We start from the raw sequence: 26,144 nt of genomic DNA, 5'->3' as shown, positions 1-26,144 counted from the left end.
TAGATGTACAGAAGTAAGTGTAGTAAGCCTGAAATGCACCCTCTATTCCAAAGGAATCAAGTTATTGTTATTTATTATATATTTATCAATTAATGTGAATCAATATCTGACTGACTTTTATTTCCAGTGCTTCCTAGAAGCACTATGAATGAGTCCCTGTGATGCCCCATAGCTCAGAGGACATGAAAGTACCCCTGACTCTAAAAATCCACGAATGATTTCTTTTTTAAGGGCTAACTCTGCCACCACCTGCAAACTGACTCAGCACAGAAAGATGCAGTTTGCAGGTGGTGGCAGTGTCAGCCCTCAAAAAAGAAACCATTCGTGGATTTTTAGAGTCAGGCTTTTTTCACAGAGTTCACAGCTTGGGAGTGATAATGCATCTTTCCAGGTTCTCCGTACTGTAAACTGTTTGAGAAAAGAAATTAACCAAGACCAATATAAGAAGCAGTATGGTATGGCAATAAAACCGCTGGACTTCAGAAGACCTGGGTTCATATTCTAGTTCTATTGTTTACCCGTTCTGTAACCTTAAACAAGTTCCTTTCCCTTTTGTGGGTCTCAGTTTCATCTGTAAAATAAAGGGATTGGCATTTCTACTGTCCTTCTAGGTCTAAACCCAGTGATCCTAAGTAAAATTGAGTCCTTCTATTTTTCTACCTGTGTGCCAGGACTTTGCAGTAATTTTGTACAATGAAGTCACTTGGAATTTCCTTCCAATGTCTGGCTTGTCACCAGTCATTAGAGGTGAACGCTGCTGACCCACCCTTGCCTTCCTGTAGGAGTAGGTATTCACGCTCAGTTCCTAGACTGACATAGGAATACAGGAAAGCTCTGTGTTTTTCCCCTGATTGTGGCCTGGTACATTGCCTTGACTGTTTCTATTTTTCTCCTTACTCAGGAATCACCTCCTGCCCCATCTGCCCATGGACTGGCATTACCAGAGATGTAGCTGAAAATTCCTTTCTCTAGAGTTTCCCTGCTACATATCTCATAATGGCCAGGGTAAGTGGGGATTCAAGGGAAAATAATAAGTTGTCCCATGTAGAATGCATCTCACAGTTTACGCAATCTTATTGTATCTCATTTCATCTCACTTGGTTCTTCTAACAACTCTATGAGGTTGATGGGGCCAGCATTATGATTCCCATTTGGGAGATGAGTACATTGAGGTTCAGAAAGATTATGCAGTTTGCCTAAGACCACGCAGCTAATGAAAGGCAGAGCTGAGATTCAAACCTGTGTTTTCTGACCCTAAACCTTGTGCCACATTGCCTACTTATCTATTTCAGAAAGTTTCTGGGACCCTATTCATCATGACTAAGGTCACTTAAACTAACCAAGGCATGACAGCCAAGTGACTAGTGAGCATATTCCCATAGCTGTCTAAGGGAAAGTAATTGCATAGTCTGCCTTTGTAGTTGGAGGTCCTTTGGGGACAATATTAAGGCATTTCCTTTATTGCCCTGTCAATTCTTGTGCCTAATTTGCTTTTCTCACTCATGAAATTCTCTTACCAAAGAATATTAGTGTTGGACTCTTGATTTCCCTCATGGAAACACATTTATCCATCTGCCCAAACCCATGACCCCATTCATCTTGCTTGTCTCCACCAATCTCCTTCTCCTATTGTTGGTGGAACTATTAAATTGACCTGAAATAACACTGACTAATATGTCTACTGCCCCATTTCTCACTATTGAGTTTCTTATTGTGGATTTACAGTGTCTTTGCTTGTTTTTTTCTTTATGTTTATTAGATGCTCAGATAATGAAGCAATCATTTAGCAAGTAATATGTTAAAAAATCCACATAGGCCTATCCAGAATTTGGATAGGAAGAATCTAGATATTGGTAATGGGAGACATTTTCACCTAACATTTTTTAATAGTTACACAAAAATCAATAGCTTAAAAGAGATTAGAAGGCCATGTCTGATGTGCACAGGTTGCATTGTCTGTTTCTTTAAAACAACATAGGTAGATTTTGTGGCTTGGCAAATGGAAGTTTCACCATATGGGAAAATAAGCCTCCTAGACCACTTTCTATGACTAACTCAAACATCAGTAAACTGGCTCTAAGAGTGACTGAGTCACTTAGCTATAGTCACACAGTTAACAACAACAACAACAACAATAACAGCTAACATTTATAAAGTACTCACTGTGTGCCAGGCACTGTGCTAAGTGCTTTACAGTTTAGGTGGATAAGAGATAGGTGCTGTTATTGTCCCCATTTTATAGATGAGGAAACTGAGGCAAACAGAGGTTAAGTGGGTTGTTTAGTGTCATACATTTAGTAAGTATCTGAGGCCAGATTTGAACTGAACCTGTTTTCTAGGTAGAATATATCCATTGTTCTTTTTACTACACTTTATTTTCTCTCAGGGAGCTTCTCGTTTTGCTATGTAGTCTTTGTCCTGAAAGATATCCCTCATGGGGCTTCAGAGGCCTGGTCTTTTTTGGGCCCTGTGGATTATTCATATTCAAGAGGTATGCATTTTCATTCTTGGGGTTAGTTGGATTGGACAAGAAAGTCAGGGAATGGCAGGTTGGGAAATAAATGATAAAACATCTACTTCTTCCTGTTAGTATTATTTTGCACATATGCTTCAAGTCTTCAGAGGAAATCATCTGAAGTAGAATAATAACCATCCTTGAAGTACACATATACTCCAACCCCTCATGTTGGTCCTGTGACCCAAGCAGAAAACTTTGGATTACAAATAGGAAAAAAAATTAAAACCCCTTTTGGTTATGAGAGACCAAACATCCAGGCTTATTCTCTCCTATGCTTTGCCTTTTGGTTGATGGCCATACCCACTCATCATGTAAGTAAGGTGATTTTTATCAAGTATCATCTGGAAAATAAATGGTTGGTCTGAGAGGCGAATAGAGCTGGTCAGCCAAAAAACCTCTCAGGGCTATCCTAGGCTGCACCACCACACTACACTACCATCCACGTGGCCCAAAGGAGGGAGGTGATAGTTCTTTTGAATGGCGTCTTGGTCAGACTGCGTTGAGATGATTGTGTTGTGGTCACGGGAGCCCTCATTGAGGTTACTGAAGGAGTGCGAAGAAGAGTTAAGGGGACCTAGGTCAAAGCCTTGGGGAATACCCACACTAATGGGAGAGGAGTAAGGAGCCCTGTATGGACGATGAATGTTCATAAAAAACAGTATCCAGCAGAGAGGGCTGTCAGCAGGGCTGAATGCAGCAGGTAGGTCAATAAAGATGAAGACCAAAAAAACCAATCAGATTTTTTTGATGAATATATCATTGGTAACTTTGGAGAGAGTAGTACTGTCAGGCGATGGGGTTGAAACCAAATTGCAAAGGTGAAGTTGAGTGAGAGGAGAGGAAGTGGAGGCAGTGAATGTGTATGGCTTTTTTCCCCTAGGAGTTTGGCTGAGAAAAGGAGAACGGATGTAGGACAGTAGTTTGAGGGGTAGGGTCAAGTGATGGTTTTTTAAGGATGTGGGAGACTTTAAAGACAGTAGGGAAGAACCAGAAGCTAGGGAGAAGTTGAATGTTATTAGCAAGGGAGAAGGCATGATTGAGGCTGTGGTCTCCTGGAGAAGAAAGGATGAGTTGGTCTTGACAAGGAGAAAGGCTATTGTTAGAGACTAGGGGAAAAGGAAGAGGCAGGATGAGGTCAAGGAATTTTGAGATGAAGAGGAGAAGAGAGACCTCATGCTGAAGGGCCTTAATTTTGACAGGAAAGCAAGAGGAAAGATCCTCAGAGAATGGAGGAAGAGTAGGATGCTTGAGGAGAGAAAAAGTGTTTTGGAAAAATTTTTGTGGGAGTTAATGTAAGGAATTACTTAGGGAGAAATAAAAGTATTGTTTTGCTGCAGTTAGGACCCATTTAAAGTTGTATAATGTGAATTTATAATGTACTTTGGGCTAAGAGGGAAGAACCAGTTGGCACAGTTGGGCTTGCCTCTGTCTCTTCAGCAGCATTTGAGTAGGAATGAAGGAAGTTGGTGGTGGTAGTAATCCAGAGGTGATGAGAAGCAACAGGACAAGGGATTCAAGAGGAAAGGATGGTATGCAATTGAATTAGCTAATTATAGGGATAAGATTGTTGATGGAGAGAAGTAAAGTCAGAGCTGGACAAATAGCCTAAGGGTACTATAAGGGTTTAGGAGGGGAGAGCTCTACAGAAGTGGAATGGGCGGGTTTCCTTTCACAAGAGTCTTCAGGCAAGGCCGGATGATGGCTTATTGAAAATGTTGTCGAGAAGATTCTTGACCAAGTAGAGGCTGGACTGGATGTGACTCCTGAAGTTCTTCCCAACTCTGAAATTCTGTGATTCTGGGTCGTTGTTGTTTTGGCCAGTTGTCCACCTTGCCAGCTGACGCAGCTTTGTGCCCCTTACGCTGACAACTCACGTTGGGGAAGGGCTTTTGACAGAAAGTTATCAACTGTTGATTCTTCTCTTTCCAATATTTCTGTGGTTGCTGGTCTTCTATTAAGTTCTTGCTTTGAGAGGAGAAAGTTAAATAGGACAAGGATAACATGTTTTTTGGCACTTCCAAATTCTTCCATGGTATTTCCTCATTACCATATGGCATAGTCACCCCCTTCTGAGCACTCTCTGATTTATCAGTGTCCTTGTTATAGTGTGGTACCCCCAAATTGCACACAGCAGTGCCAACGCAGCCTGATTAAGGCAAGTGCAATGGGATTATCACCCAGTGTTCTTAGCACTGTGCTACTCTTAATGCAACACATGAGCCTATTAACCTTTCTGCGCATTTAGTGTTATTAATTATTGTTGATTTTACAGGCTACTTAACACCCCTCCCCAATGTCTTTTTCAGAAGACTGCTATTTTAGCCACTTTGTACATGTTAAGTTCATTTTTTTTGAAGTAGGACTTTACATTTATCTTTATTTTTTTACAGTTTTATTTACAGTTATCTGTATTTCATTTTCTTCTATTCAGATAATCATTCTTATCTGTTGGAATAGTTTTGGATTCTGATTGTTTTCTGAGTTAGGCTGTCCTCTTAGTTTTATGTAATTCCAAAATTTTATTTAGCATTCCATTTATGCCATCATCCAGATCTCTGGTAAAAATGTGAAATAGCTCAGAATGAAGGACTGATCCCTGGTATGTATTCCACTGAAGACCTTGTGACCTATTGACATTGGCCTATTAATGATTACTTACTCTACCAGCTTTGAATCCACCAAATTGGACTGATAGCTCACTTTTTTTTTGTCTTGTCCACATGGCTAACATAAGATTATGATATCATATACTTAGAGCCAGAAGGAACCTTAAAAGGCATCTTGTCCTACCTACTCATTTTACAGGTGAGGAAACTGTGGCTCAAGAGCCTAAGTGACTTGACCACAGTCACACAGTTAGTGAAAGGAAGCACCTGAATTCTTGTCTAAGATAGAGTTCTCCAAAGTTCCCATCATTTGTATTTCAGCAGCCAATTTTTCCTTGTTAATCAGAAACAAATCTAGAATAGTAGCTCCTCATTATTTTCTTTACTTTTTGAAAGATGAAATTATCACTGACAAGTCAAGAATTTTTTAAGCTACTCTGCTTTTGTCAGAAGGGGAGCTCCAGCAGATGTAGGAAGAAGTGGAAATCTTCCCTGCCTCATCTCTACAGTACATGCCTCTGCTTCTCAGTTGAAGGCTGCTTCCTCAGTTGCCTGTCTCTTTTCTCCCTATGTCCAGGTGGTCTGTAGTAAACTTCCACTACGTCACCTCAGCTTATAGTCCTGATATTTACTCAGGTGCTCCTCACGTGCTTCCCCTTCAGATTTTCTTGTGTGAATATGTACTCTTAATAATACACTGCTGCATAGGCCTCCACCATCCCCTGATGTCTTCTGTTATTTTTAAGTGATACCATTCCAGAGCCACATTCCAGTCAGGCACTGGATAGTATATGGCTGTGGGTATTTATCTCATTTCAGTTATACCTATGAGGTAATAAAATTTACCTTTTCGTATTAAGAATCCTTTTAAAAAGAAAGAAAAAGCAGTACACTTTTCTCTTTGGGGAAGATTTAAAAAGAGTTTTCACATATTTGCCCGCCTCAGTGTTGGAAATTCAGTACATACCTACCTCCATGAAGGTCTAAGGCCAGAAATTCCATATTTTTATCTTTGAGTTGTTCTTAACATTTCAGGCTGAGGAATTCAGACACATTTGTGGGCAGCATTCTCAGGGTTAGGTAGAAGATTGACTTTAGGTTATTTTTTTCACCTTGAGGATTTTGCTCCCGAGTCAGAAACAAAGATCAGACTTAGAAAAGTGTTGTATCTGCCCCTTTCTCTTTAATCACATGGCCACACTGCTGCCAAAGGGACTTTCTTGAAGGACAAGTCTGACCATGTCAGTCTCCTGATCGTCAAGCTGTTATCTCAGAGACTAAATATCTATTCTCCTATCTGATATTGAAAACTTTTCATAACCTGCTCCCAGCCTGTCTTTCCATCCTCATTATATTTGATCCTCAGTCTATTTAAGTTGTCCTCAAGGTTCTTCATCCAGGATAACACTCCATCTCCCACCTCCATGCCTTTGTATAGACTGTTCCCCATGTTTGGAGTGTACTGCCCCTCACCTCTGCCTTTTAGAACCCCTAGTTTCCTTCAAAACTCAGCTCAGAGATACCTTCTACAGGAAGTCTTTCTTAATTCCCCCTAGCTGCTGGTGCCTGTTTCCCCTGCAAAGAATTATCTTGTGTTTATTTTACATGTATATTTTCTGTATATTTTTATGTGTACATGTTGTGTCTCTGTAAAGTGTGTAAGCTCCTTAAGGGCAGGGACTATTTGATTCCTGCCTTTTGTATCCCTAGCACCTCTCAGAGTGCCTAGCACATAGTAGGCACTTAATAAGTGCTTCTTGACTGCTCAAAATACAGCCTGTGGTGGAGTATGGAAAAGCTATCTCAGAGTCAGGAAGCCCTAGCCCCTGGAATTAATGGGCTGTATGACTCATCAAATATTGAGCCTCTCAGTGCTCCGGGTAACTGACTCTCTAAGGCTGTGGATCTCCTCCACCAATGTGCCCCTCAGACCGAGGACAGAAAGCTAGCATCCTAATTAAATTGTGCATCCTAAAAAGATTGTGTTGTACTTTCTAAATGTCAGTTTCTGCTGCTACTACAGTAGCACTGGTGTGTTTTGGTTTCTGTTGGTTGGGTTTGATCATCTTTCTTCTACCAGTTATACAGATCCTGATACAGTCTCAGTAATACGTCTCCTCTTCTCCCAAGACCCCAGGCAATACTGTCCACAACATCCATAGTGTCAGGGGCAGATCCCAGATTACAAAGCCTGTTTACAGACAGTCCCCATGCTGTAGACACAGACTAGACATGGACAGCCACAATGATAGGGCCTTCACAGTCATAGTTGCAGTGAACTAAATAATGCGTCACCCCCAAATCTATGAGCCTGTGATCCTGTTTCCCAACCTCTCCCCACACATATGTTAATGACACAGTGGTACAGCCCCAACATTTCAGCACTGCTCTTCTGTTCCTGCACTGGAGGAATACAGCCGCTGCCCCACAGCTGCCCACAGAAGCCCTAGTGTAGCCTCCCCCCACTGGTATAGCCAGCTCATGAGCTCTGGATATCCTCAGCCCCGCCAGCACCTGTATCAGAGCCCCCAAAACATGCCTGCCTCATGGCAAACACCGGCACAATGGGCACAGGGAGGAAGGGGCCCCCTCCAGGGCACTTTGGTTCTCTTCTCTCAGCATGGTGCAGAGGAGCCCCAGCCCCGCCTCCTTGGGCTAAGATGGCTCTCAGTTAATTAACATGCAGCATTTGATCTCTTAAGGAGGGAACATCATAGCTGCTCTTTGGAGACAGACACTTGTAATTATGTGGACATTTGATTGCATTGCTTCCTTTCTTCTCTTCCCCAACTCCCTCCTTCCACCCTGTTCAGAGCTGCTCCGAGTGCAAGGAGAAGAGGCCAGCACACATTCTCTGTACCTACTGCAACCGATGGCTGTGCAGCTCTTGCACCGAGGAACACCAGCATGCCAAGGACATGGCAGACCATTTTCTTTCCCTAGCCCAGAAGGGATCTTCAGGTACTAATGCTCAATCTGCTCCACTGCCCAGGCCCAGGAGTGACTGCCCTAGTTGACCCCAGGGCCCTTCTTCCAGAACCCTAGGTTGGATAGAGACATTTACTAGCTGGGTGATCTCTCTGTGCCTCGGTTTCCTTATTTGTATAGTTTTGATAATAATAGCTCCTACCTTACAGGATTGTTGTGAAAATCGAATGAGTTAACATGTGTAAAGCACTTTGCAAACTTTGAAACTCATATAAATGCTTGCTATTAATAGCTCCTATTTGTGTAGCACTTTAAAGTTAGCAAAGTACTCTTCTCACAAATAGCTTTACGAAGTAGTTACTGCAGTTATCATTAGACCCATTTTACAGATGAGTAAATTAGGGTTCTGAGAGGTTATCTGAGGCAGGATTTGAACACTGATCCCAGGGCCAATGCTATCATCGCTATCCTACAGTGTTCTTAAGTTCCCAAGGGGCATGGCATGTCCTAGGAGCACCAGGGACATCTAGCCAGCAGACAGTGTGGTCAATATAAAGTGGCCCAGGGCCTTCTCAGTGTGCTTAGGCCACACAGGGTCCATTGAATGAAAGACATATTCTTTTCCACCTGCCTAGAGTAAATTATTCTTCTCGTAAGGGGGAACAGGCTATGATTCTTTCTGTGTTTGCTAATTTAATGACTGTCCCTTGCTGGGCAACCCCTCCCTGAATGCTGTTGCTGGGGTTAGGCAAGGTTTTGAGCTCACAGCTTCCCTTTCTCAAGAAGTGTTGGTATTCTATGTCAACTCCATCAGAAACTTTGTATTTGGAGGTGTAGCCCCTTTCTTTTCTTGGACTTCTTGTGTGTACCTCTGAGGGCAAGGGAGAGTTTAAAAACCCTAGAATGTTAGAATTGAATGAGACCTTCCAAGAGGCAGCCAGGTTGTGATAAAAGAAACTCGCTGAATTTGGAGTCAGAGAAGCCCACTGCAAGTCTTGCCTGACTAGCTGCATGACCTTGGGCAAATCATTTGAATCTTTCTCATTTCAGTTTACTCTCTTGTAATCTGGGGGCAGCTAATAAATCTCATTGGATTGGTTTGAGGATAGGAAATGTTTGTTGTTTGTTGTGATAATATATGTGAAAGACCTTTAAATGTCAGATATTGTAACTCTGAAGGAATTAGGGCCTCAGCAAATCAGTCCCGGAGGGGCTCTAGAGGTCATCTCCACCAGTGGTGTCAAACACAGTGACCTAGAAAACCACAAGTCAGCATTATCTAGGTTGTATTATATTTTTTATTTATTTTAGAAAACATTTCCTGATTACATTTTAATCTGACTCCACCACACTCCAGAGCTTTGCAGTGGGGAATAGAACACCTCTGATCTAGACTAGCTCCTTCATTTTAAAAACAAGGAAGCTGAGGCCTAGAGATGTTAAGTGACTTGTCCAAGGTCACACAAATAGTGCATAGCCAAGGATTTTTTTCCCATGGTACCACAGCTACTTGTGCAAGGTAACGTGCATTTTTTGCCCATTTCTAGGAGTGAGAATAGGTGCAACAGTGGCTGGCCACCCAAAATGTCCATCCTCTGGTTTGACATTATTGCAATTTGTCTAGCCAGCTTACTCCTGACTTTTACTTACTTTGTTATTGTTATTGCTATTGACTCAACATGACTCCATAGACTTTGTCCATGGGTTTTTCTTGGCAAAGATACTGGAGTGGTTTGCCATTTCCTTCTCATGTGTCCTCATTTTACAGGTGAGGAACTAGACAAACAGAGGTTAAGTGACTTGCCCAGGGTTACATAGCTATTAAGTTCCTGAGGCTGGATTTGAACTCAGATCTTCTTGACTTCAGGCCCCATGTTCCACCCACTGCACCACCTAGCTGCCCCCTAATCCTGGCTAGTTCTCTCCATATACCAGATAATAAGCTATTCCCTGTGGAGATGATCCTATTAGATTTCAAGGTCCTTGAAGGCAGGGACTGCCATTTTCTGCTCTGTGTTCCCCATGACAAGCATAGTGCCTACATGCAGTGGGTGTTTAATGAATATTGGTAGAGTTGAATTTGTTGTTGAACACTATCTTGATTCATATCATGTCCAGTGAAAAGTATGATGCACATGGGTTCATAGTAAATGCTTTTGAGCTCCCTGAGGGTAAATGAAATGCCTGATTACTCTTCCTGCCAAGGGGAGGGCCCTGCTCTGTCCTGCCCCAGTGGGACCAAGTCCTAATCCTCCTGAATCCTTCCAGACTTATGGGAGTAGTTCTAGGTGTGATCACTTGTACAAGCACTGCCAGCTGCTCACATGGTCAAATAAATGACCTTGGTTCCAAAAAAGACAGAGCTTTGTGTCCACAGGAGCTCAGCTCCACTAATTGTGCACTTAGGCTATCCTAGTCATGGAGGAATATCACTAAGCTGTTGCATTGGCCTGGGCAGATAGCGTGGCTCTTGGAGAGGACAGGCACAAGCATATTGTCTGCAGAACAGTGGCGTTCCCAGAGCTAAAAAGGACCTTGTAGAACATCTAATTCAATCCCTATGCTATAGTCCAGCTTACTTGGATAATAGACATAGCAGATGCAAGTCACTTAGAGTAGATCTGCCTGGAAGGTGGGCTGGGGGGTGGCTAGCTGTCGAACCTGTTTGTAGGGGGAAAAAAGGAAGCATAGCTAAGATTACGTGGTTTCCTTTTGCATCTTTGTAATGAAGCTTGAGATGCCAGTGTACAAGTTATAGAGGCTTCTGAGGTTTTCTTTTCTTATGTGTTGGTGCTCAGACCACAGGATGAAGGCTTTTTTTTTTCTATTTTCTGCCCCAAAAGAAAACATTTGTCTTTTCTCTATCCACTGGCATCTGTATAACCATTTCAAAAATGGTTTATACCTTTAAGCAGCTACAAGCTACCACGTCCTCAGCATAGCAGTGATAGTGTGAATGTGATGTAGTGGGGAAGAAAGCTGGATTTGGAGTTAGATGACCTGGGTTTGAATACTGCTTTTGGTAGTTACTACTTGTGACCTTGGGCAAGTCACTTCCTCTTTATGTGCTTCAGTGTCCTCATCTGTAAAATAAGGGGATTGGAAGAGGTAAACTCTATGGTGCCTTCCAGCTCTAAAGCCAGGGGTGGGGAACTTGCAGCCTCTAGGCCACATGTGGCCCTCTAGGTCCTCAAGTGTGGCCCTTTGTCAAAGATCCACACTTGAGGACCTAGAGGGCCACATGTGGCTTCGAGACTGCAGGTTCCCAATGCCTGGGTCCTAGACTATAGTGTCTCCTGGGTTCAGCCTCTAACCAAGGGCTGTGGGAAAAGAAGGCGAATATTGTACTTCTGCCTACAGGAAGCTCATCATCATTATCATCATTAAACTGTAAGATCATTTCTCCTTTGAAAATTTCAGATGCAAAGAATTGGTCATTAGGATTTGAATATACCTTGGCCAGGCCCGCTATGCCAGGGCACGGAATGTTTGGCTCTCTTAATTCAGTATCTGGCACATTGTTATAGTTCATTATCTCTTTTTCTTTAAAACTGTTTAATTCTCATTCTAAAATTCATTATCACCATGCAAAATAATAACTAGTACACAATGTTTTATAATTTTAATGTCCTTTACACATGTCATCTTGTTTGATCTTCATAGCAAAGCTGTTGTTGGTCAGGTCATCCTTATTTTAGAGATGAGGAAGCAGAGGCTCAGAGAGAAGTGCCTTGTTCAGAACGACCCAGGCAATGAATGCAAGAGCCCAAGTCTTTGACCCAAAATTCAGTGCTGTCTGTCCACGGCATTCATATGCTGTCTTGCATTATCTTCTCTCAGAAAAAGGGACAGTTTGCTCTCTATGCCTATGCCTATGTGACTTTGTTAGGGACAAGTGAATGACCAGCTGCCATTTTTCCTTTGTTGTGAATATAAGCTGATCACCTGTGCTTTTCTCTTCTTGTATGTACATGTATACATGCAAATATGGGTATATTGTCTTCAGAATTAGAATGCAAGCTCCTTGAGAGCAGGACACTGCTAATGAAATAGCATCCATGTTTTAATTTTTTTCTTTATATTCCAAGACTTAACACATAGTAAATAAACCTTATTAAATGCTTGTTGATTGATTAAGAAGAGTAGTTTTTTCTCCATCAGCCTGAATGTTTGGCACATTATTTAAAATCAATAAAAATGATTATATAAGACTTGGGTTCAATTCCCATCCCACATACTTACTAGCTATGGGGTCCTGGGCAAGTCACTGGACCTCTCTGTGCCTTAGATTCCTCATCTATAAAATGGGGTGGACTTGATGGCCTGTAAGGTCCCTTCTGGCTCTGAATCTATAATTATCTGTTCTCCATCAATATCCATGGTACCAGTAAGTGTCTGTTAAACTAATAGACAGAAAGGTGGGTGGGGATTCAGTGCTTTGTCATACATAGGATGCACTTGGGAGTTATTTGTTGAGTTGAACTGAATTCTCCATGACCTCTCCTGGTCTACACAGACTTCTCCCACAAGTGCATCATCTTCTTTTTCCCTAGTTGGTCTCATTCCCAAATCTCCCATCATCCATTGCTTCTCCATCATTTGCCTGTACACTCAGGCTGAGAGGAGGTAGCATGGTGTTTTGTAGAAAGATCATTGGATTTGGGTCTGATCATCTGAAATTAGTTTCTTACTCTGTGTGACCTTGGTCAAGTCTCTTGACTTCTCCAGGCCTTGGGTTGGACTAGATGATCTCTAAGGCTCCTTATAGCACTATCCTTTATGCCTATAGATTCCTCCAATATCTGCCTATGCTCAGCCTAACATTAACTACATGCATCCTAACTACCTCATCACTACCTGTACTCACCTTCTCTCCCTTTCTAAGACTTATTCACTATATGCTCATAATTCACTTGTCACCTGGTTCATGGGTGGGGAACCTGTGGCCTTTAGGCCACATGTGTCCTTCTAGGTCCTCAAGTGCAGCCCCTTGCCTAAATCCAAACTTGGACTAGGTCAAAAGGCCACACCCAAGGACCTAGAAGTCCACATGTGGCATTGATGCCACAGGTTCCCCACTCCTGACCTAGTTCCTTACTCTGTGTACTTATCCCTAACTCTCCTTCTTTTCCTACCTCTCTACCATCTATATTAACCCCTAAATCTACTCATCCATCTGCTTATAGAGAAGGTTTGTGTTATGTATTCATTCACCTAACAGACTCATTCAATGTTTATGTCATTGCTTGCCATCTGTGCTCCTGTTTGTTTTCCTACTTCTGACATTTGTTGTAAACTGTTACATGAAATGTAAATAGATTTCTAATAGGTGCTTTTTGATGACTTTACTGATTGTACCTGGTCCTGTATTAAGGAACTGTCCAAGATTTCACAAATGGAACACTTCTCTTTTTTTCAAGAGTTTGAATGCCCCTGGGGATAACTGTCACTGCTTGGAAGGTGGGCTAACATTTGTCAAAACTGTGTAAAAAAAAGCTGCAATCTATGGGCTTCTCCATCATCATCATGGGTGGAAACCTCTGGAAATCTTGATGGTTTGAGGCAGTTTTTTGCTTGAATTTTATTTTTTTTTAGGCAATTGGGGTTAAGTGACTTGACCAGGGTCACACAGCTAGTAAGTGTCAAGTGTTTGGTCTGAGGCCGGATTTGAACTCGGGTCCTCCTGACTTCAGGGCCGGTGCTCTATCCACTGCGCCATCTAGCTGCCCCTTTTGCTTGAATTTTAGAGGATACTTTTCTTCTTAAGTGGGAGTGAATGTTGCCTTTACTTCTTTTGAGGCTCAATTTGGTTTCTTTCTGGGTGTACCTTTTCAATCCTGCCTTACAATTTGGCTCATTCTTCTTGTGTGTAGTATGCAAGGGTCCTAGCCATGTTTTCTAGAAGGAGCAGGACCCATAATTCCCTCTAAATCTTCCCAGAACTTCACTGTTCTGTAGTGGTGGAGGAACTTCAGTCCTTCTTTCTCTTCCCTTTGAAAGCAGATCTCTTCCCTCAAGCCCCAAGGCTCTGGAATGGCTTTTGCTGATGTTTTCATCTCAGCTGAGGGTTAGTTTTCACTGGGTTAAGGTAGTTTTCCTTTTCTTCTCTTGTAGGAATGGACAGTGGGTCTAGTGACTCCTTGTACTGCCCATTGCATGGTCAAGAGATTCTCAAGTTGTTCTGCGAGAACTGTGATGTCCTCACATGCCACAGCTGCTTGATGATTGACCACAAAGATCACAGGTATTGATGGGAATGACTCTGGACTCCTTAGGCAATCACTCTCAATTTTCTCATCATTAAGACCAGGGAAAGAACAAGCAATATAAATCTCCATATTATACAACTTCACATTTTATTCTCTCCATCATAATAGCTATTAGGGAACACATACATAGAGAATATAGAATCCATGGACTCACATAATGTTGAAGCTAAAAATACCTCTCTAGATCATTTAGTTGGATCTCTCATTTTATGGTTGAGGAAACTGAGTCCCAGATAGAGTGAGTGACTTGACCAAGGCCACACAGTAAGTTTCTTAATTCCTAATCTAAATATCTTTCTACTCTACCATCCTGTCCCTCCTCCAAACAGACTAATTAACATTTAACATCTTCCTCCTGACTAAGGCTGTCCTCTAACAAAGCACTGAAAATGACTAAAATGGAGCAAGGAGGAGAAAGAAAAAATAGAAGCAAAAGGGCCTTGGATGGTCCTGAATCGAAGCATTAGGCTTTGAATATTTGGGAGTTTGCTAAAACATACTGGGAAATAAGGAAATACCTATAACCTGAGCAGAAGTGGATCCAGGGGATACCCAGGAGGTATTTTGTCTTCCTTCAGATCCATTGTAGGGCATTCTACAATTCCCTAACAGTATAGTACACAGTGTTGCCTCTTTTATTCAGGTGCAGGCATGTAGAAGAGGTTTTGCAAAACCAAAGAATGCTTCTGGAAAGTGTGACCACTCAAGTGGAGCATAAGAAAACTGGGTTACAGGCTTCTGCTAAACAGATTGAAGACAGGTACCATTTTTTGTTCATCCCATTTTAGTTTTAATGGAGGTGGTGGGACATCTCTGGTCACTATATTCAACTCATCCCTCTCCTGATATGCCCTCCATAGATCATCAGACTTCATGCTTATCCAAAGGAAAAGGAATCAGTGAATGATACAGACCATAAATTGGGTAAAATTTCAGTGAATTTGGATCTAGGTATTGATGCTGTGTAGGCAGGGCCCTTGTGCACATGTGTGTTCTCCCAGATTTTGTCTACACTTGTGCCTGCCTAAGTATTGGAGGTCATCCACACAGCCAAAAACCTTTTGTGCTAAGTACCACGGTGTTGGGGGGCTACTGAGTAGGCCATTCTACCTATCTACAGGGCTTAGGCAATCATTTGCCAGGTATCAGGAGTTATTGCAATAGATAGACAAGCCTCACCTGTTGCTGATTTTCCTATTAGCCTCTCTGACCATCTTATCTTGCTAAGGTTATCCAGGGCACTGTGCTCTCTGTATTCTTATTGGCAGGACTGTGAGAACCAAAGGACAGGTTTGGGACTTACTCTCTTCCCTCTTCTCTGGCCCTGCTCAAGGTTAGGGACTTTGGTCAGTGGCTTTGTGCTCCTCAGAGTAGGGTCTTATGGGAATTCCCACTGGGGTGTGGTCTTGTCTTAGTGGCATCACCAGCATGTCTCCATGATGAGGTAGAGTGATCTGAGACTAGGTCATAGTGGAATAACAAAGGGGAGAACCAGCCTTCCCTCTCAGTCATGAAGTTAGAAAACCCCATTGTAGGCATCTGATAGCCAGCTCTTTGGCTGCTGATTAAATAAGACCTAATAAAGTAAAACTCCAAGGTAGGAACAAACCCCAAAAAGACTAGATGCCTTGGATCCTTGTGTTTCCAGAAGGATGGCAAGTGAACAGGCTTTAGTCAGGTGCCCTTCTGTGGTAGCCTTCTCATAAGCAAGTCTAATTATCAATTCAGGGTAATTCAGGGGAGATTGTTACTCATCAGAATGCATCCTTCATATATATATATAAATAGATATAGATATAGATATCTTCCATTTCCTCTTCATACCCTGAAAGTGATCCTGGGTGATCCTGGGCAGGAGACAGACTGTCTGTGATCTGACGACTAGCTTAGGTTGGCGTTATTATGTTGGCCACAACATAATGAATGCTTTCTGCACCAGTAACTCATGAAGACCATTTCCTAAGGCAGAGAGGGGCAATGATCTGGGTTGGGGAAGGGATTGCCCATACTGATGAAATCACAGATTGTTGAATTTTTCTTAGAATAGATTTTAGAAGGTGTATTATGCAAGTAGGAATCCACCCTTTTGACAGAAGAACAAACTCAGATAGGTGAAGTCCTTGGTTGTACAGTGAATTTACCCAATTTGTTCAGCATTCAACAAACACTTGTACTACTTGACTACTATATACAGAGCACTGTGATAAGCAGTGAGAGAGAAACGATGTTTCGATAAAACAGTTTCAAAGATCATGGATCACGTAGTACTATAGGGCATGAGACACATAAAGATAACTGTAGGATTATATGGTTCCTAACACCATATTATGTAATGTATCAGAGAGTTAAAAACTAAAGTACTACTATATGAGGGCTGAGGGGGGTAGTAGTTACCAAGGAAGGAGATCAGGGAAGGCTTCATGGAATTAGAGGTCAGAGTTGGTACTGAAAGTTTTTTCCCTACACCAGCCTACCTCTCAAGTGTATTATTCTTAAGGTGGAATGACTCCCTCTTAATTCATGTGTTTTTTGGTAGAACATTGAATTGACTTGGCTTAGAGTTTGGGGTTCGTTTGAAAGTCTTGTTGTACTTTTCATCATTGGTTTGCTGATCAAGTAGGATGGTCCCCATGCAAGGCATTGTAGATAAACACCTTTTGAAGTTTGGGAATAGAACAATGGCTGTGGGTTTTCTCATTAAAGGAAATTCTTGAGTTGGTGTCTGACTTTCCCACCTGGTAGGCTACACAGTCTGTTAATTTTAGCATTTAATTTCTCTTGACTGATCCTCTGACAAGTGATGTATGCCCAGGGAGAAACAAGACATTTGAAGCACATTGTAATATGCTTTGTTCTCCTTTGCAGGCTGTTTGAAGTCAAGCATCTTCACAGGAAAGTGGAAAACCAGATCAAAATGGCCAAGATGGTTCTGATGAATGAATTAAATAAGCAAGCCAATGGGCTTTTGGAACAGCTAGAGGTATGTGTAACGTGAAGATGATCTGAGGGGTCACTGTCCCTGATACCTGTCTTCTGCTAATAATCACACTAACTCACATTTCTGTGGTGCTTTATATACCTCCCTTATATTTGTTTACCAACATTTGTACTTATAAATATTATCTTATTGGAAAATGAAGCTCAGAGTGGTCATAGGATCATAGATTTAGTCCTGGAAGGGACCTTCAAAGCCATCAGATCCAACCCTGTTTTATGGGTGAGGAAATTTAGGCCCAGAGAGGTTAAGTGATTTGCCTAGAGTCATACAGTTGGTTAGTGTCTGAGGTAACATGTGCTCTTAGGTCATCTTGACTCCCAGTCCAGGGCCCATCCACTGTGCCATGCTGATGTGACCCAGTGTCATATAGCTACTAACCTAGATTTGAAATTCAAATCCTGGATTTGAATTTAGGTCTCCTATTATAAGGTTAGTCATCTATCCACTACATTGTATTAGTTGTTTGGGGAGAGAAGGGCTAAAAAGACACTTGCAGGTCTCCTAGGGGCTCATAGCATTGTTGGGAAACAAACATTTCAAACTTGAAATGACTAGAGGACAATTACAAATGTGAGCCTGTGAAGTTATTGTTGACAAACTATGTTGGTAAGTGCTCAGGAGATCCTGGAATATGGCTAGTTATGGAAAGCTTTTTGGAGCCACATATAAAGGCCATACTTGACACTATTGCTATAGAGGTATTAGAAAGTGTGTGGAAGGCCTTTGGCATGTAGATGAGGATAGAGTTGAGAATCACTGAAATGTTTGCAGAAAATGGCTTGATTCAGTTGGAGCTTTTATAAAAGGAGTAGGGATATGAGTAGGGAAAGAGACGAGAGCCTTTAGTGTCTACACAGGCTCACTCTGTATAAGCAGAATGAGGATGTGGAGGTGGTGGAGGTTCCTACAAAGGCTTTATTTTCTTATAGACGTGGTCCACATAGAGCCAGAGAGAGGGTTTGTTTGGCCTTATTTTGTGCTAGGACTAGCCAGGCCAGCTCAGTGATTCAGGATCAGGATTGGAACACAGTGAAGTACTCATGGACTATAAAATTCAATAAAGATGCTCTTTATTACTCTCCTTCAACACCATAACTGTATGGACAGACTTTCTTGCAGGGCAATGGGAATTCCACTAAATCTCTGGCACACATTTCCTATCCTGAGTATTCCCCTTCTAGGAATAACCCAGAGTAATTTGTCCAGCAAGAGAGCACATGACTTCCTCTATACCAGGGAATGCCTACCCTACCCCTGACTAAATGTCCCCTTCACTGAAACATAGTTTTGGGCAAATGGTTTTCTCCTGCTGTGCACTTCAGATGTATTTTAAGCTGCCAGGCTAAACCTTGAAGCTTGGTTATCTTGAGCATAGATTGACAGTTCCTTTCTCCTCTCTTACATTGTGAATACATTTGAAAAATCATGGAGAATGGGAGAGGTACCACAATGTTAGAGAAGGGCAAATTTCTAATTTTCAAAAAAAGGAAGAAAACAGTGCCTATAGATTAGAGGCCAGTGAGTTTGACTTAGATTCCTGGGAAAATTCTGGACAGATCATTAAAGAGATGGATACATCAGAATTAAGTGATTAACAAGGCGGCATCAAGAAAAGGTCATGCCAGACTAGCCTGGTCTCCTTTTTCAGCAGGCTTACTAAACTGGTAGATGAGGGTAATGTTGTGAGTACAGTTTACCTACACTTTAGCAAAGCTTTTGATAAAGCATCTCCTACTACCTTTCCGAGAAGATGGAAAGATATGAGTGAGATGATAATATAATCAGTTGGATTCAGGTTTGGTTGGATGACCAGATTCAGAGAGTAGTTGGTAATGGTTCAGTGTCAGTGTGGCAGGAGGTCTTTAGAGGAAGGCCCAGGGATCTGCAGTTGGCCCCAACCACCTTTCAGACATCTTGAACTGGATGTCCAATAGACATCTGAAACTCAATATATCCAAAACATTATCTTTCCTTCAAACCATCCCCTCCTCCTTCCCTGTTACTGTAGAGGAAAATACCATCCTCCCAGTCCCTTGGGCTCGAGACCTGGAAGTCATCTTGGACTCTTCACTAGCTCTCATCCTAGGCCTGTCAATTTCACCTGTGCGACATCTCTCATATAGACCCTCTCGTCTTCTCTGACACTGCCACCCTTCTGGTGCAGGCCCTCATCACCTCACACCTGGATTATTGCAGTAGCTGCTAGTGGGTCTGCCTGCCTCAAGTCTCTCCCTACTTTAGTCCTTTCTCCACTTAGCCACCAAGTGGTTTTCCTAAAACTCAAGTCTGATCATGTCACCCTCACTACTCAATAAATTTCAATGTCTCCCGGTTGCCTCTAGGAGCAAATAAAAAATGCTCTGTTTGGCATTCAAAGTCCTTTATAACTTAGCCTCTTTCTACCTTTCCAGCCTCCTTCTACTCCCCGCCAAGCACTGTTCAGTCCAGTGACACTGGCCTCCTGTCTGCTTCATGAACAAGATACTCCATCTCTTAGCTCTGGGCATTTTCTCTAGTTGTCCCTCCTGCTTGAAATGCTCTTTCTCCTTCTTTTTGACTGCTGACCTCCCTGGCTTCCTTTAAGTCCCAACTAAAATCCCTCCTTTTGCTAGAAGCCTTCCCCAAGCCCTCTTAATTCCAGTACCTTCCCTCTGTTAATTATTTCCTACTTTGCTTAGTATATATGTTTGCATTTTGTCTTCCCCGTTAAGCTCCTTGCGAGTAGGGACCGTCTTTTGCCTCTTTTTTGTATCCCTAGCACTTATTACAGTGCCTGAAACATAGTAGACAATACATACATCCACATGTGGATGCATTTGTTACACTAAGTCCCTACATGCAGGGCACTGGGGATAAAAACACAAAGAATGAGACAATGCCTACTCTCAAGGAGCTTTTAGTCTAACACAGACATTTTTATATTCTCTCTCGGTCCTATTCTTCTTCTGTTTATTATTGTTATACAGTACCCTCAACTCCGAACATTTGCACTTGCCCTGTAGTTTACCCCACGCATCAGTTGTTTGTCAGTAATCTTGGAATACAACCCAATTATCTGCTGTCTGTTTTCTTTTTTAATGCTAGGGACTCACCAATGAAAGGAAGCAGAAACTGGAGCAGCAGTTACAGAGCATCATGGTCTTAAATCGCCAGTTTGAGCATGTGCAGAACTTCATCAACTGGGCAGTCTGCAGTAAGAACAGCATCCCCTTTCTCTTCAGCAAAGAACTGGTAAGGGAGCTCCCAGCCCCTGGCCCTGCCCCTGCCCCACCTCTGCCCCAGGCCCTACAAACCCCACCCCACCCCTCCCTTTCATCTTAATTTTATCTTCTGGGTTCAAACAAATCAAGTGTAGTTCTTTTTCACCTTTATAGCCCTTGAACAGTCTGAAGGCCCTGATTATGTCCCCAAAAGTCCCTTTGCTCTTTTGTTCATCTCCAGTCTTCTGAACATCTTTTCATCATCCAGGAAGCTTCTAGTGCCTAGTCCAGTGCTCTTCCTACTACACCACTTTGCCTCTGCTAGTGGAATGGTTTCCTGGGAAGCTGGGGACTAGAGCACCATTCCAAACTTCAAGAGTTTGGGGGATTTAGCAAGAAGAGATTTCTTTGGCCATAGTGTGGGCGCATGGGGCAGCCCCTCCACAAAGTCCTTCAAGTCTTTTCACTACTACTTAGCTTAAAAGGATGTCCCACTGCCTAGCTGTGTTCTTCTCAGTGTACTGGTTACAATGCTTGACTGCCCTTTGAGATCTCAGAATGAAGACTGCTTACAGGAACACTGATTATTAGGACAATCTCACTGCTTATTTTAGCTAGTCCAGGTCACACACACACCGGGCTTTTACCTCCTAGCTTCTTCTTACCATTACCCCCGTTCACTGAGCTGGTGAGTTCTCTGTTGGACCCCCTTGCCTCCTGATGGAAACTGCTCTTAACATGGCCACATCAACCCCAACCTCAGTGTTTCTCTAGGATTCTGGCCACAACATTTCCTGTAACTAGACTTGATGGCAGGATAGCTCAGGACAAGGTCCAAGAGAGGCTTTTCTTATCTCTCTTTACTCAAGCCTTCTTCATGCTTTATGAAACCAGCTTGCTTCATCTCTACTTTACTGCCTTTGCTTTTCTAAGTTACTAGGCTGCACAGTATTCACCATCCATATTTCCAGGTCTCATTGCCTTCTTAGTACAGCATTATAACAAACAATATTATATTTAAAAACCAATTACATTGTGATGGTTCTGATCCTAGGAAATACCCATATTTCTTGTGGAGTAGTTTTTTTTTTTTGCAAAAAAGCAAAAATGGGAGGTTTTTGGTGTGCAGCAATGGGAAGCCAGAGGGGCCTTTTAAAAAAAGGAGGAAAAAATAGAGAAGTGGAACATAAATCCATAATTCCTGAGTCTTTGCATCTTGTCTGATCTTCAGACAGAAGTGAGAGTCTTCTTCAAACATTCCTGTCAAGGCAGAAAGCCTTTATTCTGAACAAGGATTCTAGAATCATAGAAATCAACACTGAAAAGGACCTTAGAGGTCATCTAGCTTAACTACTTTACAAGAATAAGGCTGTGGCCTAGAGATGGGAAGGGACTTGCCTAAGGTCACACAGATAGTAAAGAGCAGAGCTGAAATTAGGCCTCAGGTCAAAAAATCATAGACTTTCCGATTTGGAGGGGACCATCTATCCTGAGCCTTAAGAATCTCCCTACAAGATACTTCACAAAGTGGTCATCCAATATTTGTTTGAAGACCTCCAATGAAAGGGAACTTGGAATCTCCTGAGGTAGGCCATGCCACTTTGGAAAAGTCATAGGTGTTAGGATAGTTTTCCTTATATCAAACCTACGATTTCCTCTGTGTATTAACATTCCTTTAATAATATGTTCCTAGGAATTGAAGTAAAGCTTCTTAACTTATAGTTTGCATATTCTATTATCTTCTTTTCTTGAAAATTGAAACAATATATGCCTGCTTTCAAGTCCTTTGGGGTGAGAGACAGCATGATGTAGTGGATGGAGAGCAGACCTTGGAGAGGGGAAGACTTGGGTTCAAGTCCTGCCTCTGACAGTATTGACTCTAAGATACCCAGACAAGTCACTTAACTTCTCATTGCTCTAGGCAACTCTCTAAGACTGTAGGTTGAAGAGAAGGTAGAAAAAAAAGCCTTCACCTGGACTTCCCCACCCTATTGACGATACAGGTCTAATCCCAGTCCTCATCCTCAAACCCTGTGGTGCCTCTTATTCTCTACAATCTTGCAAAAATCTCTGACAGTGGCTTAACCATCACATTTGCATATTCTTTCAGAGCCCCAGGAAAACTCACTAAGGGAGGTGCTATCTCACTATCTCCCTGATTATCTTGGTATCAACTCCTTATTAGCTATTTTTGTTCTATCCCTTCCAGTTCATTTTCATTGGCACAGAATACAGAAACAGAGTTGAGTAGCTCTTTTTTCCCACTTTGTTCTCTGTTATCACTGACCCACCCATCTTTCTCTTTTCCAAACAGCCAAAAATAAAAACCTTATTTCCTTAGTTTTCCACACCAATCTCAGTCCAGCTTTAGCATTCTTGACACTGTTAAGAAAGGTGCTATATTTTTATATTTATCCTCCACTAGTACCTGCACTTGTTTCTATCTTCCGTGCATGCTTTTAACAAAATCTAAATTGGATGATATAGATGCATATAGACTCTTTAGATGACTTTTCCTTTTTCATTTGGATTTGTTCTTCACACTTTGTGTCTTTAGAATTTTATCGCTGAAAACTTGCTATCCTTTCTGGGCCAACTTAACGTGTAGACCCTACTTAATTTTTCTTTCTCTTTAAAGCCTTTATTGATACTTTTTACGCTGCTGTGATTGCCTAATACCCTTGCTCTCTCCCCAACTTGCAGAGAATGCTCCCTTGTAACAAAGAAGTACAGTAAAGTCCCCACAACAACATATGGACCATATCTGACAGTTCTCTGATGTGCTCTTCTCTAAGGAGATTCATTTCACTTCCTGGTTACCTTTCCCCCAGAACGCTCTTATGAGTTTGATAATTTTACTTTGCTCTTGCATTTAAGCATGAGCTTCCTCTGGTGGCCCTGGACTCTCATGGAAGTTAAGGACCTTCATTTGTGTCCTTGAAGTCTATGAAAATGACCCTCTGGTTCCTTGTCAGATTGTGTTTCAGATGCAGCGTTTGCTGGAGACGAGTTGTAACACAGATGCTGGTCCGCCCTGGAAGATCAGGTTTACATGGGAGCCTTCCTTCTGGACTAAACAGCTGGCGACCTTAGGTTAGTCAGAAGCAGACCAGTCTTGTTGTTAAGAATGGCTTTGTGGCCCATTAGGGAACTTTTTCCTCTTGTTGTCCTCTAACAATTGATCAAATCATTGGTGGGTCATTGCTCATAAAAAAAAAAAAGACCCTTGGTTTGGCTTATAGGTCAAGAGGCTTCTAAAACACCTATGATTAATAACAGTCAGGCAGTCTCTTTTTAAGCTGATGGGTTCATTATTCAAAGCACCCACTGGAGCCTGAATATTCTCTTGGCACCCTGGACCATTTTGGTTTCAAAATCCCTGTAGAGACCAGAAAGTCACTTGGTTTTCTCCATGAATGACTAACCTCTCTTTGTACACACACACACACACACACACACACACAGCTTGTTTGCAAAGAGTCACAACTATTTGCAGATGGGCAGAAAGGTCTTGCCAGGATTTAAAGTTCTTCCATCATCTATCAGCAATTTTAAGATGGAATCATAGGTTTGTGTTTATGAAATTTTGGAGAGGCTTTCAAACTTTTACTAAAACCTTGATGTTTTTCTTTATTGAGAAATCAATGGGACATATTTTAGGTTGGGTTATTATTTTTTCTTTTTTTAAAGAACTTGATTTTGAATTGTTGTTGTTGTTATTATAGATGCCAGGATAGATTTGGGGTGATGGATTGCTTGGGTAAGCTATGGGGTATGATGATTTTGGAAAACCTATTTTGAATTTTTTCCCCTTTGGGTGTGTGGGGACATCCGTGAAAAGAGGGAGAATGCGGGTGGCACAAATTAGGAAAATTTATCTGACATTTGACTGGCTCAGGATGTAGTGCCTCTGCTTGGAACTCTGGCTTAGATGATAGGCTGTTTGTCAAAGAAAAATTAAACTTATGAGGCTTCTAAGAAGGCAGCTTGGTGCAGTGGAGGGAGGGCTGGATTTGGAGTCGAGTACATGTATTTGAGTCCCTACTCTGCCATTTTCTACCTGTGCCATCTTGGGCAAATTCTTTAATCTCTTCAGATTCTAATTTTTCACATCTGTAAAATGAAGGGGTTGAACAAGGTGATCTTACGTACCTTTGAACTCTAAATCTATGATCCTGTGACAGCCTAAGAGCATATTTGTGTGTGCATGCCCATGTGGACATGTGTATAGACACACGTGCATGTTCATGTATGTGCTGGTTGCAATACATGTATGTGCATATAAGTGTCTCTGTATGAGTGTGTACCTGTGTACACAGGTACTGCACATAGCTATGTGTACGTGTGCACATGCGTGTTCATGGGTATGCCTGCTCTATGTGCATGTGTGTGCATAAATGTGTCGGTGTGTATGAAAGCATGTGTGCTTATGTACACAGGTGTGCATGCATGTGCGTATGTGATTGTTCTTTGTAGTATAATAAGAGCTGTCATGAACCTCAGAGGGCATCTTGTCTGACCTGCTTCTGAGCAAGAATCCCTTCTCCAATCACCTTAATAAGGAGCCATCCTGCCATTGCCTGGAGATCATCAGTGAGAGGGAGCTCATTATCTTCTAAGTTATTCCTCTTCTGGATAGCATCACTCATTGAAGAATTGGTGCTGTTGAGGCTCTTCGTTCAATTAAAGGACAAGAGAAGACTTGTGGAGGACATGACCATTGCCCACATAACTTGAAGGACTCTCTCATCAAGAAGAGTTAGATTTCCTCTGAGTAATTCACCTAGATGGAGGAACCCAGAACAATAAGTGGGAGTTACAAGGAGGCAGATTTCTATTCCATAGAGGAAGAGCTTCCTAACCAATGAAATGAGCTGCCTAGAAAGTAGAAAGCATCCTTTTTCTGGAGGCATTTAAGCAGAGGCTGGTAAGAAGTGTTGTAGAGGGAATTCCTACGTGGTGTAGCAGGTCAGACTAGGATCTAAGATGACCTATGATTATGGAATTATGGATTTATCTCTCATATGCTCCCATGACCGATGTGCAGACTGAACTTAAAGCTTAGGTTAACAAAAAACCTTTTCTGAACTTGTCTCATCCCATATGCACAGATTCAAATGACTTGTTTTATTCTTGAGAATCTGATACCAAGCTGGCTGTAAAATGTGTTAATCTATACAGTTCTAATTTTATCCAAACTGAAGATCATCTTATAAAGCAAGCAAATAAACCCCATACTTTCCTAAAGCAGATTTCAAATTGGCAACTTTGGGCCTTTCAAGCAGCACTTTGGGGGTTGAGCTACTTCAAAAGCAGCTGTCAGATAAATTTTCCTGGCTTGTACCATACCAGTTTTCCTTGTGATATTCTTTTGATCTTTGTCTTTTCAGTCACCTCAAAGAAAAAAAAAATTAAAGACAAAGTTACCAAAGCCATCCCCCTATTGATAGTTTTAATATTAAAGATTACATTAATCTAGCTAGCACCTTAAGTGTGACTTTCTTTGGGCTACTCTCCAAATTTCCACTAATGAGTTCCCCCCCTCCCAGGATATAAGACTAGCCCTAAGTTGTAGGGTTTTACCCTGCAGGTGCTAGTCACATGAGCACATGCCAGTGTGCTTCT

General features: G+C 41.9%; 1 protein-coding gene across 1 annotated transcript in view; it reads left to right on the top strand.

Moving 5' to 3' along the window:
- TRIM66 (tripartite motif containing 66) overlaps window positions 1–26,144 on the top strand; it is a 115,917-nt gene that overhangs the window by 38,610 nt on the left and 51,163 nt on the right. The window contains 7 exon segments of the mRNA XM_078148552.1: window positions 902–1,005; window positions 7,938–8,085; window positions 14,167–14,296; window positions 14,965–15,081; window positions 17,187–17,301; window positions 20,404–20,550; window positions 23,495–23,612. Coding sequence (XP_078004678.1) covers window positions 997–1,005; window positions 7,938–8,085; window positions 14,167–14,296; window positions 14,965–15,081; window positions 17,187–17,301; window positions 20,404–20,550; window positions 23,495–23,612 — 784 coding nt within the window. The 5' untranslated portion in view covers window positions 902–996.

This window comes from Phascolarctos cinereus, unplaced genomic scaffold, assembly GCF_003287225.1.
Source record: "Phascolarctos cinereus isolate Bilbo 61053 unplaced genomic scaffold, phaCin_HiC Scaffold_9;HRSCAF=440, whole genome shotgun sequence".
NCBI classification, from domain to species: Eukaryota; Metazoa; Chordata; class Mammalia; order Diprotodontia; family Phascolarctidae; genus Phascolarctos; species Phascolarctos cinereus.
Note: the sequence above shows the minus strand (reverse complement) of the source record. Positions and strands in the feature narration are given on the sequence as shown.